The sequence below is a fragment of the Oncorhynchus kisutch genome, linkage group LG13 (genome assembly GCF_002021735.2).
Source record: "Oncorhynchus kisutch isolate 150728-3 linkage group LG13, Okis_V2, whole genome shotgun sequence".
NCBI classification, from domain to species: domain Eukaryota; kingdom Metazoa; phylum Chordata; class Actinopteri; order Salmoniformes; family Salmonidae; genus Oncorhynchus; species Oncorhynchus kisutch.
The window spans coordinates 58,731,694-58,751,602 of NC_034186.2; the positions used below are offsets into that span (position 1 = coordinate 58,731,694).

The 19,909-nt window shown below is 37.7% G+C and overlaps 1 protein-coding gene across 1 annotated transcript; it reads right to left on the minus strand.

Annotated features, from left to right (window-relative positions):
* Positions 1–7,177: 7,177 nt before the first annotated feature.
* Positions 7,178–16,232, minus strand: LOC109902087 (transmembrane protein 106B-like). The gene is made up of 8 exons (XM_020498161.2): positions 16,072–16,232; positions 15,066–15,276; positions 14,749–14,812; positions 14,450–14,609; positions 11,544–11,684; positions 11,077–11,126; positions 10,937–10,990; positions 7,178–8,725 (listed from the first exon to the last, which is right to left on the minus strand). The coding sequence occupies exons 2-8, from the start codon at positions 15,268–15,270 to the stop codon at positions 8,605–8,607; spliced, it is 795 nt and encodes a 264-aa protein (XP_020353750.1). The 5' UTR covers positions 15,271–15,276; positions 16,072–16,232; the 3' UTR covers positions 7,178–8,604.
* Between the last annotated feature and the right edge of the window lie 3,677 nt (positions 16,233–19,909).

Genomic DNA, 19,909 nt, shown 5'->3' on the forward strand with positions numbered 1-19,909 from the left:
AGCATGCATTACAATACAGCATGCATTACAATACAGCATGCATTACAATACAGCATACATTATAATACAGCATACATTACAATACACATACATTACAATACACATACATTATAATACAGCATGCATTACATTACTGCATACATTACAATACAGCATGCATTACAATACAGAATACATTACAATACAGCATGCATTATAATACAGCATACATTACAATACAGCACGCATTACAATACACATACATTACAATACACATACATTACAATACAGCATACATTACAATACAGCATGTATTACAATACAGCATACATTACAATACAGCATGTATTACAATACAGCATACATTACAATACAGCATGCATTACAATACAGCATACATTACAATACAGCATGCATTACAATACACATACATAACAATACAGCATGCATTACAATACACATGCATTACAACACAGCATACATTACAATACAGCATGCATTACAATACACATACATTACAATACAGCATGCATTATAATACAGCATACATTACAATACAGCACGCATTACAATACACATACATTACAATACACATACATTACAATACACATACTTTACAATACAGCATACATTACAATACAGCATGTATTACAATACAGCATACATTACAATACAGCATGCATTACAATACAGCATGCATTACAATACAGCATACATTGCAATACAGCATGCATTACAATACACATACATTACAATACAGCATTCATTACAATACAGCATACATTACAATACAGCATGCATTACAATACACATACATTATAATGCAGCATACATTACAATACACATACATTACAATACAGCATACATTATAATACACATACATCACAATACAGCATGCATTACAATACAGCATACATTACACATACATTACAATACACCCTACATTACAATACAGCATGCATTACAATATAGCATGCATTACAATACAGCATGCATTACAATACAGCATGCATTACAATACACATGCATTACAATACAGCATACATTACAATACACATACATTACAATACAGCCTACATTACAATACAGCATGCATTACAATATAGCATGCATTACAATATAGCATGCATTACAATACAGCATTCATTACAATACACATACATTACAATACAGCATGCATTACAATACACATACATTATAATACAGCATACATTACAATACAGCATACATTATAATACACATACATCACAATACAGCATGCATTACAATACAGCATACATTACAATACAGCATGCATTATAATACAGCATACATTACAATACAGCACGCATTACAATACACATACATTACAATACACATACATTACAATACACATACTTTACAATACAGCATACATTACAATACAGCATGTATTACAATACAGCATACATTACAATACAGCATGCATTACAATACACATACACTACAATACAGCATACATTACAATGCACATACATTACAATACAGCATGCATTAGAATACACATACATTATAATGCAGCATACATTACAATACACATACATTACAATACAGCATACATTACAATACACATACATCACAATACAGCATGCATTACAATACAGCATACATTACAATACAGCATACATTACAATAGAGCATACATTACAATACAGCATGCATTACAATACAGCATGCATTACAATACAGCATGCATTACAATACAGCATACATTATAATACAGCATACATTACAATACACATACATTACAATACACATACATTATAATACAGCATGCATTACATTACTGCATACATTACAATACAGCATGCATTACAATACAGAATACATTACAATACAGCATGCATTATAATACAGCATACATTACAATACAGCACGCATTACAATACACATACATTACAATACACATACATTACAATACAGCATACATTACAATACAGCATGTATTACAATACAGCATGCATTACAATACAGCATGTATTACAATACAGCATACATTACAATACAGCATGCATTACAATACAGCATACATTACAATACAGCATGCATTACAATACACATACATAACAATACAGCATGCATTACAATACACATGCATTACAACACAGCATACATTACAATACAGCATGCATTACAATACACATACATTACAATACAGCATGCATTATAATACAGCATACATTACAATACAGCACGCATTACAATACACATACATTACAATACACATACATTACAATACACATACTTTACAATACAGCATACATTACAATACAGCATGTATTACAATACAGCATACATTACAATACAGCATGCATTACAATACAGCATGCATTACAATACAGCATACATTGCAATACAGCATGCATTACAATACACATACATTACAATACAGCATTCATTACAATACAGCATACATTACAATACAGCATGCATTACAATACACATACATTATAATGCAGCATACATTACAATACACATACATTACAATACAGCATACATTATAATACACATACATCACAATACAGCATGCATTACAATACAGCATACATTACACATACATTACAATACACCCTACATTACAATACAGCATGCATTACAATATAGCATGCATTACAATACAGCATGCATTACAATACAGCATGCATTACAATACACATGCATTACAATACAGCATACATTACAATACACATACATTACAATACAGCCTACATTACAATACAGCATGCATTACAATATAGCATGCATTACAATATAGCATGCATTACAATACAGCATTCATTACAATACACATACATTACAATACAGCATGCATTACAATACACATACCTTATAATACAGCATACATTACAATACAGCATACATTATAATACACATACATCACAATACAGCATGCATTACAATACAGCATACATTACAATACAGCATGCATTATAATACAGCATACATTACAATACAGCACGCATTACAATACACATACATTACAATACACATACATTACAATACACATACTTTACAATACAGCATACATTACAATACAGCATGTATTACAATACAGCATACATTACAATACAGCATGTATTACAATACAGCATACATTACAATACAGCATGCATTACAATACAGCATGCATTACAATACAGCATACATTGCAATACAGCATGCATTACAATACACATACATTACAATACAGCATTCATTACAATACAGCATACATTACAATACAGCATGCATTACAATACACATACATTACAATACAGCATGCATTACAATACACATACATTATAATACAGCATGCATTATAATACAGCATACATTACAATACAGCACGCATTACAATACACATACATTACAATACACATACATTACAATACACATACTTTACAATACAGCATACATTACAATACAGCATGTATTACAATACAGCATACATTACAATACAGCATGTATTACAATACAGCATACATTACAATACAGCATACATTACAATACAGCATGTATTACAATACAGCATACATTACAATACATTATGTATTACAATACAGCATACATTACAATACAGCATGCATTACAATACAGCATGCATTACAATACAGCATACATTGCAATACAGCATGCATTACAATACAGCATACATTACAATACACATGCATTACAATACACATGCATTACAATACACATGCATTACAATACAGCATACATTACAATACAGCATACATTACAATACAGCATGCATTACAATACACATACATTACAATACAGCATACATTACAATACAGCATGCATTACAATACACATACACTACAATACAGCATACATTACAATGCACATACATTACAATACAGCATGCATTAGAATACACATACATTATAATGCAGCATACATTACAATACACATACATTACAATACAGCATACATTACAATACACATACATCACAATACAGCATGCATTACAATACAGCATACATTACAATACAGCATACATTACAATAGAGCATACATTACAATACAGCATGCATTACAATACAGCATGCATTACAATACAGCATACATTATAATACAGCATACATTACAATACACATACATTACAATACACATACATTATAATACAGCATGCATTACATTACTGCATACATTACAATACAGCATGCATTACAATACAGAATACATTACAATACAGCATGCATTATAATACAGCATACATTACAATACAGCACGCATTACAATACACATACATTACAATACACATACATTACAATACACATACTTTACAATACAGCATACATTACAATACAGCATGTATTACAATACAGCATACATTACAATACAGCATGTATTACAATACAGCATACATTACAATACAGCATGCATTACAATACAGCATACATTACAATACAGCATGCATTACAATACACATACATAACAATACAGCATGCATTACAATACACATGCATTACAACACAGCATACATTACAATACAGCATGCATTACAATACACATACATTACAATACAGCATGCATTATAATACAGCATACATTACAATACAGCACGCATTACAATACACATACATTACAATACACATACATTACAATACACATACTTTACAATACAGCATACATTACAATACAGCATGTATTACAATACAGCATACATTACAATACAGCATGTATTACAATACAGCATACATTACAATACAGCATGCATTACAATACAGCATGCATTACAATACAGCATACATTGCAATACAGCATGCATTACAATACACATACATTACAATACAGCATTCATTACAATACAGCATACATTACAATACAGCATGCATTACAATACACATACATTATAATGCAGCATACATTACAATACACATACATTACAATACAGCATACATTATAATACACATACATCACAATACAGCATGCATTACAATACAGCATACATTACACATACATTACAATACACCCTACATTACAATACAGCATGCATTACAATATAGCATGCATTACAATACAGCATGCATTACAATACAGCATGCATTACAATACACATGCATTACAATACAGCATACATTACAATACACATACATTACAATACAGCCTACATTACAATACAGCATGCATTACAATATAGCATGCATTACAATATAGCATGCATTACAATACAGCATACATTACAATACACATACATTACAATACAGCATGCATTACAATACACATACATTATAATACAGCATACATTACAATACAGCATACAATATAATACACATACATCACAATACAGCATGCATTACAATACAGCATACATTACAATACAGCATGCATTATAATACAGCATACATTACAATACAGCACGCATTACAATACACATACATTACAATACACATACATTACAATACACATACTTTACAATACAGCATACATTACAATACAGCATGTATTACAATACAGCATACATTACAATACAGCATGTATTACAATACAGCATACATTACAATACAGCATGCATTACAATACAGCATGCATTACAATACAGCATACATTGCAATACAGCATGCATTACAATACACATACATTACAATACAGCATTCATTACAATACAGCATACATTACAATACAGCATGCATTACAATACACATACATTACAATACAGCATGCATTACAATACACATACATTATAATACAGCATGCATTATAATACAGCATACATTACAATACAGCACGCATTACAATACACATACATTACAATACACATACATTACAATACACATACTTTACAATACAGCATACATTACAATACAGCATGTATTACAATACAGCATACATTACAATACAGCATGCATTACAATACAGCATGCATTACAATACAGCATACATTGCAATACAGCATGCATTACAATACACATACATTACAATACAGCATTCATTACAATACAGCATACATTACAATACAGCATGCATTACAATACACATACATTACAATACAGCATACATTACAATACAGCATGCATTACAATACACATACACTACAATACAGCATACATTACAATGCACACACATTACAATACAGCATGCATTAGAATACACATACATCACAATACAGCATGCATTACAATACACATACATCACAATACAGCATGCATTACAATACAGCATACATTACAATACACATACATTACAATACACCCTACATTACAATACAGCATGCATTACAATATAGCATGCATTACAATACACATACATTACAATACAGCATGCATTACAATACACATGCATTACAATACAGCATACATTACAATACAGCATGCATTACAATATAGCATGCATTACAATATAGCATGCATTACAATACAGCATACATTACAATACACATACATTACAATACAGCATGCATTACAATACACATACATTATAATACAGCATACATTACAATACAGCATGCATTACAATACACATGCATTACAATACAGCATACATTACAATACACATACATTACAATACAGCCTACATTACAATACAGCATGCATTACAATATAGCATGCATTACAATATAGCATGCATTACAATACAGCATACATTACAATACACACACATTACAATACAGCATGCATTACAATACACATACATTATAATACAGCATACATTACAATACAGCATACATTATAATACACATACATCACAATACAGCATGCATTACAATACAGCATACATTACAATACAGCATACAAACCTGTTTAGGATCTTGTAGAACAGAGTACCACATTGACACAATACTGTATGACAGCAAACACATGCTGTATACTGTCCATTTAGAATAAAAGTACGTGTTCACTAGAGCACCCTGTCAAACATACCTAAGCCTGTCTATTCTGTGTGACTTTAAATGTCACCTCATGCTATTTTTAAGATGCTAAATTATGGACTTGGTGTGTTTTACACATGAATGGCATGCATTGTGTTGTTAATTACTTGGACTTCAATAGTGAGTAAAGTAAGCTTTTTATGCAAACTTGCACATATGGTCATTTGTCATTACAGAAACTATATTTTCATCCAACACTTACTTGTTTCTAAGTTAATTTAGTTAAATTAGGCGCCACCCTGTGCTAGTGATTGGTATTGCACATTTCTCCACCCTTTGAATTCTCCCCCAACTACAAACTATCAATAAATGCACCAAACAAAAACCTCAAAATCAACCCCTTTTATTCCCAGTTTCATGCAAGGAAAAAAACATTGTTACATGTACTGTATGATTGGCAGTGGCTTACATGGACAGTATCCACATTTACACAGTAGTACACAGTCAACGCACCTCAGTGAGGATTCAGAACTGACTTTAAACTGATGAAAATGTTCCTTCTTGGCTGATTTGGTACATAATATGGCACATTGACATATACAACGATACATTGGTGTGATTGTTCCTCCATAGAGTATATCAGATAATATAAACAATGTACACATCTGATATTTTATCTTGGGCATTTTTAATGTCCTCAGTTCAGTATTCTGTGCATGCACAACAGACGTTAAAAGTAATAACAAATGTTTAAGGAAAATAACTAAATGGATACTTACTGTATCCTGACATTTAATCATCTCAGAAAGAAACACAAATTCGAAAAGCACAACTTACTTGCGAGTTTCAGTGATCAATCGTGACAAATGAAAAGGGGCAAAGGGCATCAAATAAAAAATGTAAAGACAAAACGACCTCTTAAAATCGGTTCCCAAAGAGAAAATAAAAACCTAATTTTACAACACCATTGAGGGTATTTATGTAATATCATATTTCGAAATGGGTAGTCATCTACTACCCAAGTTAGAAAAAAACCCTGTAACATTCCCATTACAACAAACAATTAAAGAGTAATTAACATCATAAAACAACACATCTAATAGTTATAGGTACAGTATTTGAATAATTGAATTATAAAAATACAAGATCCCTCTCATTAGATCCCTAAATGACGCAATCTAATTATGGTCCGTAGTCATCACAATTACGCCGACTCCACCCCGACATGATCTGCCACCTCAGTTAGATTTACGTCTCATTCTATCATTACAATGAAAATGTAAGAGTAACGACACACATCATCAGGAAGTACTATTTTGTACAAAATACATCCTTGAAGAAAACAAAATGGCTGGTATATAAAAAAAAGAATGGCATAAAATGCCATCAAAAAAGTGGTTTGGGGTGATTAGTGGTGCTGGTAATCCAAATGAGGATGCTGTCCTATTACTTCATATGTATTGCACGTCCCAAAGCTAGTGTTCTGGGAAGGTTAGTGGTACAGACTACATTACATCAACAACTCTGCCGTATAAATACTTTCTGATGATTGCGTTTCCCATACAAAGCTAAAGTGCATCTTTACCTCAAATGCATGTACACATCGGATTGGGTCATTCGATTAGGAAGAATTTGCACAAGAGATTTTCTACCTGCGACATCTTCAAACCCTCATTAAACTGAACATTGGCACCTTGCTAACTTCATGGTTCCTCCTATTCTCCAGTAGACGTGTGCCCAAAGGAACTCCGTAAAAAACCCTCTCGTCTGCCTTTAGATGGACGGGCTTCCATTATGGCTGTGTTTCGACTGCCTTACTGATACATCTTCACATGTCCATGCAGCGAGGTGGTGTTGCCCCCACAGTCCACATACTGGTATATCTCCTGGGAGACCTGCTCCGAGTGCCCGAAGTAGGATGTGGTCACTGTCACCCTGAAAACCAGTCAATAGACAGTAGTCAGTTTCCCCAAAATGGCTGCCCACATGGGCGTGTGTGGTTTGACAAAATAAATAGAGTAGGTACAGTAACATGTGTAAACTCAATGTATTAGTAGATATTTGAAAAGGTACACTGCATTCAGAAAGTATTCAGACCCCTTGACTTTTTCCACATTTTGTTATGTTACAGCCTTATATTAAAATGGATTAAATAGTGTTTTTCCCTCATCAATCTACAAACAATACCCCGTAATGACAAAGCAAAAAGGGCTTTTTGACATTTCTGCAAAAAAATAAGAATACTTTTTTTTACATGAAGTATTCAGACCCTTTACTCGCTACAAGTTTGGCACACCTGTATTTGGGGAGTTTCTGCGTTGCTGCACAGCTATTTTCAGGTTTCTCCAGAGATGTTTGGTCGGGTTCAAGTCCGGGCTCTGGCTGGACATTCAGAGACTTGTCCCGAAGCCACTCCTGCGTTGTCTTGGTTGTGTGCTTAGGGTCGTTGTCCTGTTGGACGTTGAACCTTTGCCCCAGTCTGAGATCCTGAGCGCTCTGAAGCAGGTTTTCATCAAGGATCTCTGTGTACTTTGCTCCCTCTTTCCCTCAATCCTGACTAGTCTCCCAGTCCCTGCCTCTGAAAAACATCCCAACAGCACGATGCTGCCACCACCATGCTTCACCGTAGGGATAGTGCCAGGTTTCCTCCAGATGTGATTTTTGGCATTTAGGCCAAAGAGAACAATCTGGGTTTCCTCAGACCAGAGAATCTTGTTTCTCATTGTCTGAGAGTCCTTTAGGTGCCCTTTGGCAAACTCCAAGTGGGCTGTCATGTGCCTTTTACTGAGGAGTGGCTTCTGTCTGGCCACTCTACCATAAAGCCCTGATTGGTGGAGTGCTGCAGAGATGGTTGTCCTTCTGGAAGGTTCTCCCATCTCCACAGAGGAACTCTGGAGCTGGTTCTTGGGGTCCTTGATCACCTCCCGTACCGAGGCCCTTTCTCCCCTGAGTGTTCAGTTTGGCTGGGCGGGCCAGCTCTAGGAAGAGTCTTTGTGGTTCCAAACTTCTTCCATTTCAGAATGATGGAGGCCACTGTGTTCTTGGAGAACTTCAATGCTGCAGAAATCTTTTGGTACCCTTCCCCAGATCTGTACCTCGACACAATCGTGTCTTGGAGCTCTACAGACAATTCCTTCGACCTCATGGCTTGGTTTTTGCTCTGACATGCACTGTCAACTGCTCTGACATGCACTGTCAACTGTGGGATCTTATATAGACAGGTGTGTGCCTTTCCAAATCATGTCCAATCAATTGTATTTACCACAGGTGGACTCCAATCAAGTTGTAGAAACATCTCAAGCTGATCAATGGAAACAGGATGCACCTGAGCTCAATGTTCCAAAGCAAAGGGTCTGAATACCAATGTAAATAAGACTTTTCTGTTTTTTAATACATTTCTTCGTCATTATGGGGTATTGTGTGTAGATTTATGAGCAAATGTTTTTAGAATGAGTTTGAGTTTTTTTAAATATTTTTACAGGGACAGTGCACATTAATCAACTTTTCAGTAAAAGTGCCGGTTTTAGCCAGCCGGCTAATTTTCAACCGCAGTCCCTGGGCAGGTTATTAAAAACATTTACAATATAGACAATAGCAACATAGAACAAGCAAGACATAGCAACATAGGACAAGCAAGACATAGCATACAGACAGAGCAACATAGGACAAGCAAGACATAGCATATAGACAGAGCAACATAGGACAAGCAAGACATAGCATACAGACAGAGCAACATAGGACAAGCAAGACATAGCATACAGACAGAGCAACATAAAACAAAAAGCAGCAAGACAAAATTCATAAAAGCAACACAGTGTTTCCACACCTCACAAGCTACAGACAACAGACAACATGGAAAGCGGCAACACACAGCTAGGGACCATGTTCACAAATCTGATTGACCTTTAGCCATGTCTTCAAGCATTTTGTGAAAGTGTGATATGTGGTGCAGTTATGTGTGTCTGATGGCAGTGTATTCCAGACATGGGAAGCTCTCACAGAGAATGCAGATTTACTAAAGGTGCTTTTCCTTAGGGGAACTATACAGTCACCTCTCATGGCAGATCTTGTGATGAGGCTGTAATGTAACAAAATGTGGAAAAAGGGAAGGTGTCTGAATACTTTCCGAATGCACTGTATACTTACTGCATCATGACCACAATGTTGTGAACCTTTATGGACTGCAGGGTGCAATAGTCGCTGCAACACAAAACATTTATTAAAGAAATGTCACCATTTGTACTGCCAACCACACAATAAAATGCAATTACTTGTGAAATACTTACAACATATAACTCATCTCATCAGCAATGACTGTGGGAACCATGTAGTCAATCTGAAATAAACAATATGATGTAATGCAGCCGTTATCCATCTCCCATATTGAACAGGGCGGTTGAGTGCTGACTGAGTAAGTAATGAGTAACGTTTGAGGGCAACAGTCCAAAAATGACATCCTTATTCCATCCTTGCTGCTACTGATGCCCTCAGAACAGGGACAGATGTTCTAGTGGATTCGTCAACAACAACAAGGTTCATTATCAATGAGGCCTGATTTTGTAGCTAGATTTTGCAGCAAAGCGGGCGGAACAATGAGCTGCTGTGTTGAGCGATAGAAAAGCACTTCAGGAGAGTTGAAAGTAGAACTTTGATTCACTTGTCAAGCTATGCTCACTTTATAAACTGTAATATGTTTATAACAAGCAGTTATACCAAGGCATGTTATTCTAAAATTCACATGGTAAAGACCCACCTGCTGCTTATCCAGTGGTATGATGGTCGTCACATTGCTAATACGGGCCTTCCCAATCACAGTCTTAGAGAACTGCACTTGGGCTGTGATGTTGGTCAGGGATACAGCGTAGTAGTTGTTATTGGTGATGTTCAGAGTGTTCTAGAAGAAAAGACATACGGCACAACAGTTGTTGAAAAGAGAGTCATTACGTAGGACCCACTCCAATTTGCATACCGCCCCAACAGAACCACAGATGGTGCAATCTCTGTTGCACTTCACACTGCCCTCTGCCACCTGGACAAGAAGAACACCTATGCGAGAATAGTCTTCATCGACTACAGCTCAACGTTCAACACCAGAGTACCCTCCAGGCTCATCACTAAGCTCAGGACCCTGGGACTGAACACACCTCCCTATGTAACTGGATCCTGGACTTCCTTGCCCCTAGGTTTAAAATATATATATATCCCAGGTGGTGAATGTGAGCAACAACACATCTACCACTATGACCCTCAACACAGGGCCCGTCAGGGGTGCGTGTTCATTTCCCTCCTGTATTCCCTGTTCACCCATGACTGAATGACCGAACACGACTCCCAACACCATCACTAAGTTTGCTAACAACACAATGGTGGTAGGCCTGATCATCGACGACAATGAGACAGCCTATAGGGAGGAGGTCAGTGTGGTGCCAGGACAACACCCTCTCCCTCCACGTCAGCAAGACAAAGGAGCTGATCGTGGACTATAGGAAACGGAGGGCCGAGCACGCTCCCATTCACATCGACAGGGCTGTAGTGGAGCGGGTTGAGAGCTTCCAAGTTCCTCGGTGTCCACATCACTAAGGAAGTAACATTGTCCACACACACCAACACAGTTGTGAAGAAGGCAAGACAACACCTCTCCCCCAAATGGAGGCTGAAAAGATTTGGCACGGACCCTCAGATCCTCAAAAAGTTCTACAGCTGCAAAATTGAAAGCATTTTGACTGGTTGCATCACCACTTGGTATGGTAACTGCTTGGCATCCGACCACAAGGCACTACAGAGGGTAGTGCGTACGGCCCAGTACATCACTGGGGCCGAGCTCCCTGCCATCCAGAATAGAGGTCGACCAATTAATCGGAATGGCCGATTAATTAGGGGCGATTTCAAGTTTTCATTACAATCGGAAATCAGTATTTTTGGACACCGAATTAGCCGATTAAAAAATATATATTCATATTTTTTTACACCTTTATTTAATCTTTATTTAACTAGGCAAGTCAGTTAAGAACACATTGTTATTTTCAACGATGGCCTAGGAACGGTGGGTTAACTGTCTCGTTCAGGGGCAGAACAACAGATTTTTTTCCTTGTCAGCTCGGGGGATTCAATCTTGCAACCTTACAGTTAACTAGTCCAACGCTCTAACCACCTGATTACATTGCACTCCACGAGGAGAATGCCTGTTACGCAAATGCAGTAAGCCAAGGTAAGTTGCTAGCTAGCATTAAACCTATCTTATAAAAAACAATCAATCAATCATAATCACTAGTTAACTACACACGGTTGATGATATTACTAGTTTATCTAGCGTGTCCTGCATTGCATATAATCGATGCGGTGCGTATCGTTGCTCCAATGTGTACCTAACCATAAACATCAATGCCTTTCTTAAAATCAATACACAGAAGTATATATTTTTAAACCTGCATATTTAGCTAAAAGAAATCCAGGTTAGCAGGCAATATTAACCAGGTTAAATTGTGTCACTTCTCTTGCGTTCATTGCACACAGAGTCAGGGTATATGCAACAGTTTGGGCCGCCTAATTTGCCAGAATTTTATGTAATTATGACATACCATTGAAGGTTGTGCAATGTAACAGGAATATTTAAACAATGCCACTTAATATAATGTTTACATACCCTACATTACTCATCTCATACGTATATACTGTACTCGATACCATCTACTGTATCTTGCCTATGCCGTTCTGTACCATCACTCATTAATATATCTTTATGTACGTATTCATTATCCCTTTACACTTGTGTGTATAAGGTAGTAGTTGTGGAATTGTTAGGTTAGATTACTCGTTGGTTATTACTGCATTTCGCTACACTTGCATTAACATCTGCTAACCATGTGTATGTGACAAATAAAATTTGATTTGATTTAGACTTATGGATGTCACCCGTTAGATAAAATACGGAACGGTTCCATATTTCATTGAATGAATAAACGTCTTGTTTTCGAGATGATAGTTTCCGGATTCGGCCATATTAATGACCTAAGGCTAGTATTTCTGTGTGTTATCATGTTATAACTAAGTCTATGATTTGCTAGAGCAGTCTGAGCAGTGGTAGGCAGCAGCAGGCTCGTAAGCATTCATTCAAACAACACTTTTGTGCGTTTGCCAGCAGCTGTTTATGACTTCAAGCCTATCAGACCAGAGGACATTTCTCCAAAAAGTACGATCTTCGTCCCCATGTGCAGTTGCAAACTGTAGTCTGGCTTGTTTATGGCGGTTTTGGAGCAGTGGTTTCTTCCTTGCTGAGCGCGCTTTCAGGTTGTCGATATAGGACTCGTTTTACTGTGGACATAGAAAAATCCAACTTCTGACTCCAACCTAAGTGTATGTAAACTTCTGACTTCAACTGTACATATCTACCTCAATTACCTCATGCCTCTGCACATTGATTCGGTGCTAGTACTCCGTGTATATAGCCATGTTATTGTTACTCATGGTGTATTCAGTCCTTGTGTTGTTGTTTTTCTATTTTTCTCTCAGCACTGTTGGGAACGGTCGGTAAATACTCATTTCACTGTTAGTCTACACCCGTTGTTTTACGAAACATGTGACCAATACAATTTGATTTGAATCCATGTCAACCCTTAGATGGAAACACAAGAAAAACGAACACCAGAGAGAGGATCTTACCGTGATATTAAGATAGACAATCCGTTTGTCCTGGTCATAGGAGACGAATGCAGACTTCACGCCCACATAGGAGACGTCGATAGAACGAGGGAACATGAAAAACACAGCCAGGCCAGACAGCAGGAGGCATAGAAACACAGACACAGTGACATACAGCTTTCTGCAAGAGAAAGGGAGGAAGCGCCATTAAAAGAAAAACAGAAGTTGGATATTAGACCACAGTCAACCACAGTTGAATCATTCAATTGCACAGCTTTCACAGAAAAAAGAGATGTCTGGCTGAGCGAGATGAGACTTACGTTCTCCTTGGCTGGAGCCTCTGGTCACTGTATGGAATCAGAGCCACAAGCTGGTTCTCTTGGCCTGCATTAGAGATGTGATGACAAAGCCATTTACAGAGGAAACTGATGTTGGTTCAAACGTATGTCTTTTTCATTTTCAGTGAATGTTGGAAGTCTCAGTGTTTCTAGGTGGCCTATCAAATCAAAATGCAAATTAGGAAATAAAAAATAGCAGCTCATGAGGTGGAGATTTAGAACAGATGTAGGTGTATTGTGTCAGTGAGTGAGAGTTCATGTTTATTACTGTGTAGGAATATATTTGTTTATCCCCTTACCCCGTGGTATTCTGCCAGTGCCCTGGCATGTGGGGCATGTGACACTGTCTCTGCCAGTAAATTCCACATAGGGGAACTGAGACACATCTCCATTCTTTCCATCCTCTTCACTCTGTGTGTCTATGTACTCTGGACCAGTCGTCAGGCCACTCTGGCTGCTACGGTCGTCTTTCCCCTTCGACAAGAGGGAGTGTGACTTCCCCATCACTTTCTGTGAATAAAACATTTAAGATCTAATAAGTAGGTGTGGTTGGTAGTGAAAACTCATGCCACATATTCATTTGATATTTACATGGTAGTTATGGTCATTTTACACAAATTGTTTTATACTACTTTTGTACTATAACAAGGTACCTGCCTACGTCATGACCATGTATATACAGGTTTAAAAGCCAATTTATACTGTAGACAGGCTGCCATACTCCTATTCCATTTTTGCATAGATTATTTTGGTTTTGTTTAGACCAGTTTACACCAACTCCCCAAAAGCTCTTATCAAGTGCGCACCATCTATGTAATTCATGCGTGCTTGAAACAATTATTGTCAAACAAAAGACACTTGTTCTGACCAAAGTTTCGTATGGACCAAATATATGTAACCTAGTCAAACACATCGCATCGTGTCTTCTACTCCTACTATACATTGTGCGCCAATGGTCGAGGTACTGTGATGACGTGCAGACGACCATTATGCTACACAGTACACCATGTTCCTTCCAGAGAAACTCGTTCGCCGCCTGCCATTTTAATCTGAAACTCACGAATACATTGTCGCGTATTTGCTCCGATATTCTGTTGTATTTTATTTGGTGTCAAGTTATTGATGTGAATGATTGCGTAGAATACTTGCAGAGCACAGGGCATTGTTAGCATGGATAAAATGTTTTCATATTGCAAAATGTTGCCCGGTTCCCCTGACAATGTCAAAGCATCACCTTGCGGTATTACACACGCACTACAGATATGATCAAAATGGCAACATTCGATATTCGATTCATCTGCTTACCTTTGCATATATTCACGCAGAATTGCTTTACATATGCTTGGTCACGAATAGCCGCTGTTATTATCAATATAGTACTGACATAAATACACGCACTAGTATTCTGCCAGCAGCTCCGACGAGACGTCACTTTCGTATGGTAATGTGGAAACCTTCAAAATAAAGGTCGGCATTTCAAAAACTCTATGTCAATGTGTATAACTCATTCAAATTATATTGCATTTTAATCTATGGCCACTTTTATTGTGCCAACAAGAAATTGCAATAAGTAATTTATGAAAACAAATGTAAATAATATTTTTTAAGACCAATAATGAAAATACAATGTTGACACTAGTATGTTGAGAATATTGGGCTGTAATGAGAAAACGTTTCCACCTGTCTCAGCTAAAGTGGGGTAGAAAATACACAGTAGGATCTCTACTAACCAAATATGATTCGTTTTGGAGGGGGACTGTGTCATACATATGTGTGTGTCATACAGCACTTCGTTCTCCAGCACTTCTTGTACTTTATGTTTCTCGTGTAAGGTCAAAAGGCATCCACAGTAATGTGAAACCTTGTGTCCTTATCTCGCTTTATTGATCTTTCAGCAGTTGGCAATGGGAGGTTGACCTACATATTGAGCTCAGTAATCTGTCATTCAGGGATAAATGCCAAAAAAGGACACTACAAGGCACATCTTATATTTGACTCTTTTAAGATGAAGATTATCTCTATAGAGCAGGAGTTATCTAGGGGAGCGCCAGGTAGTCCAGTGGTTAGAGCATTGGGCCAGTAACCGAAAGGTTGCTAGATTGAATCTCGGATGTGACAAGGTAAAAATCTGTCATTCTGCCCCTGAACAAGGCAGTTAACCCACTGTTCCTAGGCTGTCATTGTAAATAAGATGTGGTTCTTAACTGACTTTCCTTGTAAAATAATCTAATAATATATATTTTTATGAATTATAATCCTCAAAAGGTTATACAGCTGCAACATCGAGAGCATCCTGACTGGTTGCATCACTGCCTGGTAAGGCAACTGCTCGGCCTCCGACTGCAAGGTACGCACAGGATGTACTTCGAACACCCGACAAGGCCAACATCCCCGTCATTGGCAAGAGAAAGAGACGCAGGTACAGAGGACACAGAGCAGGGTGCATCGCAAGGATCCACAGAAGGCGAGTGGGAAAGCTCCCGTTACCATCAATATATTACTTGACTGGAACATGTTCGCCACAGTGACTGTACGTAAATACCCCAACCAGAAGCCATGGATTACAGGCAACATTTGCACAGAGCTAAAGGGTAGAGCTGCCACTTTCAAGGTGCGGGACTCTAACCCGGAAGCTTTTAAGAAATCCTGCTATGCCCTCCTACAAACCGTCAAACACGCAAAGTGCTAATACAGGGCTAAGATTGAATAGTACTACACCAGCTCCGACGCTCGTCGGATGTGGCAGGGCTTGCAAACTATTACAGACTACAAAGGGAATCACAGCCGCGAGCTGCCCAGTGACACAAGCCTACCAGATGAGCTAAATCACTTCTATGCTCGCTTCAAGGCAAGCAACACAGGCATGCATGAGAGCATCAGCTGTTCCGGACGACTGTGTGATCACGCTCTCCACAGCCGACGTGAGTAAGACCTTTAAACAGGTCAAAATCCACAAGGATTACCAGGACGTGTGCTCCGGGCATGTGCTGACCAACTGACATGTGCCTTCACTGACATTTTTAACATGTCCCTGATTGAGTCTGTAATACCAAAATGTTTCAAGCAGACCACCATAGTCCCTGTGCACTAGAACACTAAGACAACCTGACTTAATGACTACAGACCCGTAGCACTCACGTCCATAGCCATGAAGTGCTTTGAAAGGCTGGTAATGGCTCACATTAACACTATTATCCCAGAATCCCTAGACCCACTCCAATTTGCATGACTGGTTGCATCGCTGCCTGGCATGGCAACTGCTCGGCCTCCGACAGTAAGGTACTACAGAGAGTAATGCGTACGGCCCAGTACATCACTGGGGCTAAGCTGCCTGCCATCCAGGACCTCTACACCAGGCGGTATCAGAGGAAGGCCCTAAAAATGGTCAAAGTCCCCAGCCACCCCAGTCATAGAATGTTCTCTCTGCTACCGCATGGCAAGCAGTACCGGAGCGCCAAGTCTAGGACCAAAAGGCTTCTCAACAGTTTCTACCCCCAAGCTATAAGACTCCTGAACAAGTAATCAAATGGCTACCAGGACTATTTGTATTGCCCCCCCCCCCCCAACCCCTCTTTTACGCTGCTGCTACTCTCTGTTTATCATAGCCCGACTAACCAGTGCCCCCGCACATTGGCTTCCCGGACTATCTGCATTGTGTCCCGCCACCCACCAACCGCTCTTTTATGCTACTGCTACTCTCTGTTTATCATATATGCAGTCACTTTAACCATATCTACATGTACATAATACTTCAATTAGCCCAACTAACCGGTGCCTATATATAGCCACGCTACTGTATATAGCCTCACTACTGTTATTTTTCACTGTTTCTTTACTTATCTATTGTTCACCAAATACCTATTTTTTACTTAAAAATCACACTGTTGGTAAGTAAGCATTTTACTGTAAGGTCTACCTGTTGCATTCGGAGCACGTGACAAATAAACTTTGATTTGATTTGATTATGTGATAGTGCCTGTGAACTTAATGTCACATTGGACCGTTATAGCCATAGATATGCAACATATAGTTAGTAGCAGTAATTTTATTACAATCCATATTAAAATGATGGATTCCTTAAGCCAGTATGATAGAGAATTAAAGGATACACTACTTCCACTTCAGAAATACCTGGCATTACAGTATCTGGCAATGCATGGATTTTAGAAGACACTCAGATGGTAGTAGTTTTGGTGTTTGTGTGTGCTTATTCTGTAATGCAGTCTTATTAGAGGGCAATGTGAATATGCTTTGTCACAATGGCATGTGAGAGTATGTTTTATATCAGTTGTCAGAGAGAAAATGACTACGTAATACATTTTAATCTCTACAGAAAAGGCCTTTGCTGACCTTGATCGATAATCAACACGTCTCTATATTTAAACAATACGACTACGAGGGGGTGTGGTATATGGCCATCTTATTGAAGACCAAGGGAGTAATCTCATCACCTGTTTAGGTGGGAAAGCCTACGTAGAACAAACGAAAAGACAATTAAAACAACGCATAGCTGAACACCGCAGCTCAATCAGGTGTAAGAACATTGGTTATCCAGAAGCAGCTCACTTTGTTGAAGCTAACCATCCTATCTCCTCCCTCAAATACACAGGCATTGAGCATGTTGCTAAAAAATGAAATAGGAAACAATTAAATATATATGTAAAATGTAATTAAACAATAATGTATGTTGATGCTAATATTATGTACAATATTTAATTATGTTTTCATAAGATAAAATCGCCTAATATATTCAATATGCTATAAACAAATGTTATCAAACAGTTTCACTCAATTCATTCTAATTAACTTAATAATTATGACACACCCCTCACTATTGTCATTGGTTGGACTAATTGCACTGTTTGTCTACATAACCTGGTTCAAGCATTCATGACATTACCCTGAAGACGGCACAGTTATGCCGAAACGTTGGTGATATGCCCAATAATTTACTGGGAGTTTATATATAGAGTGTGCGACTTTCTTTATTTTAATAGCTTATAGTTTATTTGCCGTTAGTCATCGCCTCTACACAAAACAATGTTCTCTTGTTGTGCGCCAGCTTATGTTTTTCATTCGACATACCAGGGGCCTGTTGCACAAAAGTAGAATTAAGACATCCGGGATAAATGACTCAGCTGAG

Coding starts and splice junctions, on each gene's coding strand:
- LOC109902087 (XM_020498161.2), bottom strand. CDS start 15,270: ATGGGGAAGTCACACTCCCTCTTGTCGAAGGGGAAAGACGACCGTAGC. Junction 11,685..14,449: donor TTGTCTATCTTAATATCACG/GTAAGATCCTCT, acceptor CTTTTCTTCTAG/AACACTCTGAACATCACCAA. Junction 10,991..11,076: donor GATGAGATGAGTTATATGTT/GTAAGTATTTCA, acceptor TTTGTGTTGCAG/CGACTATTGCACCCTGCAGT.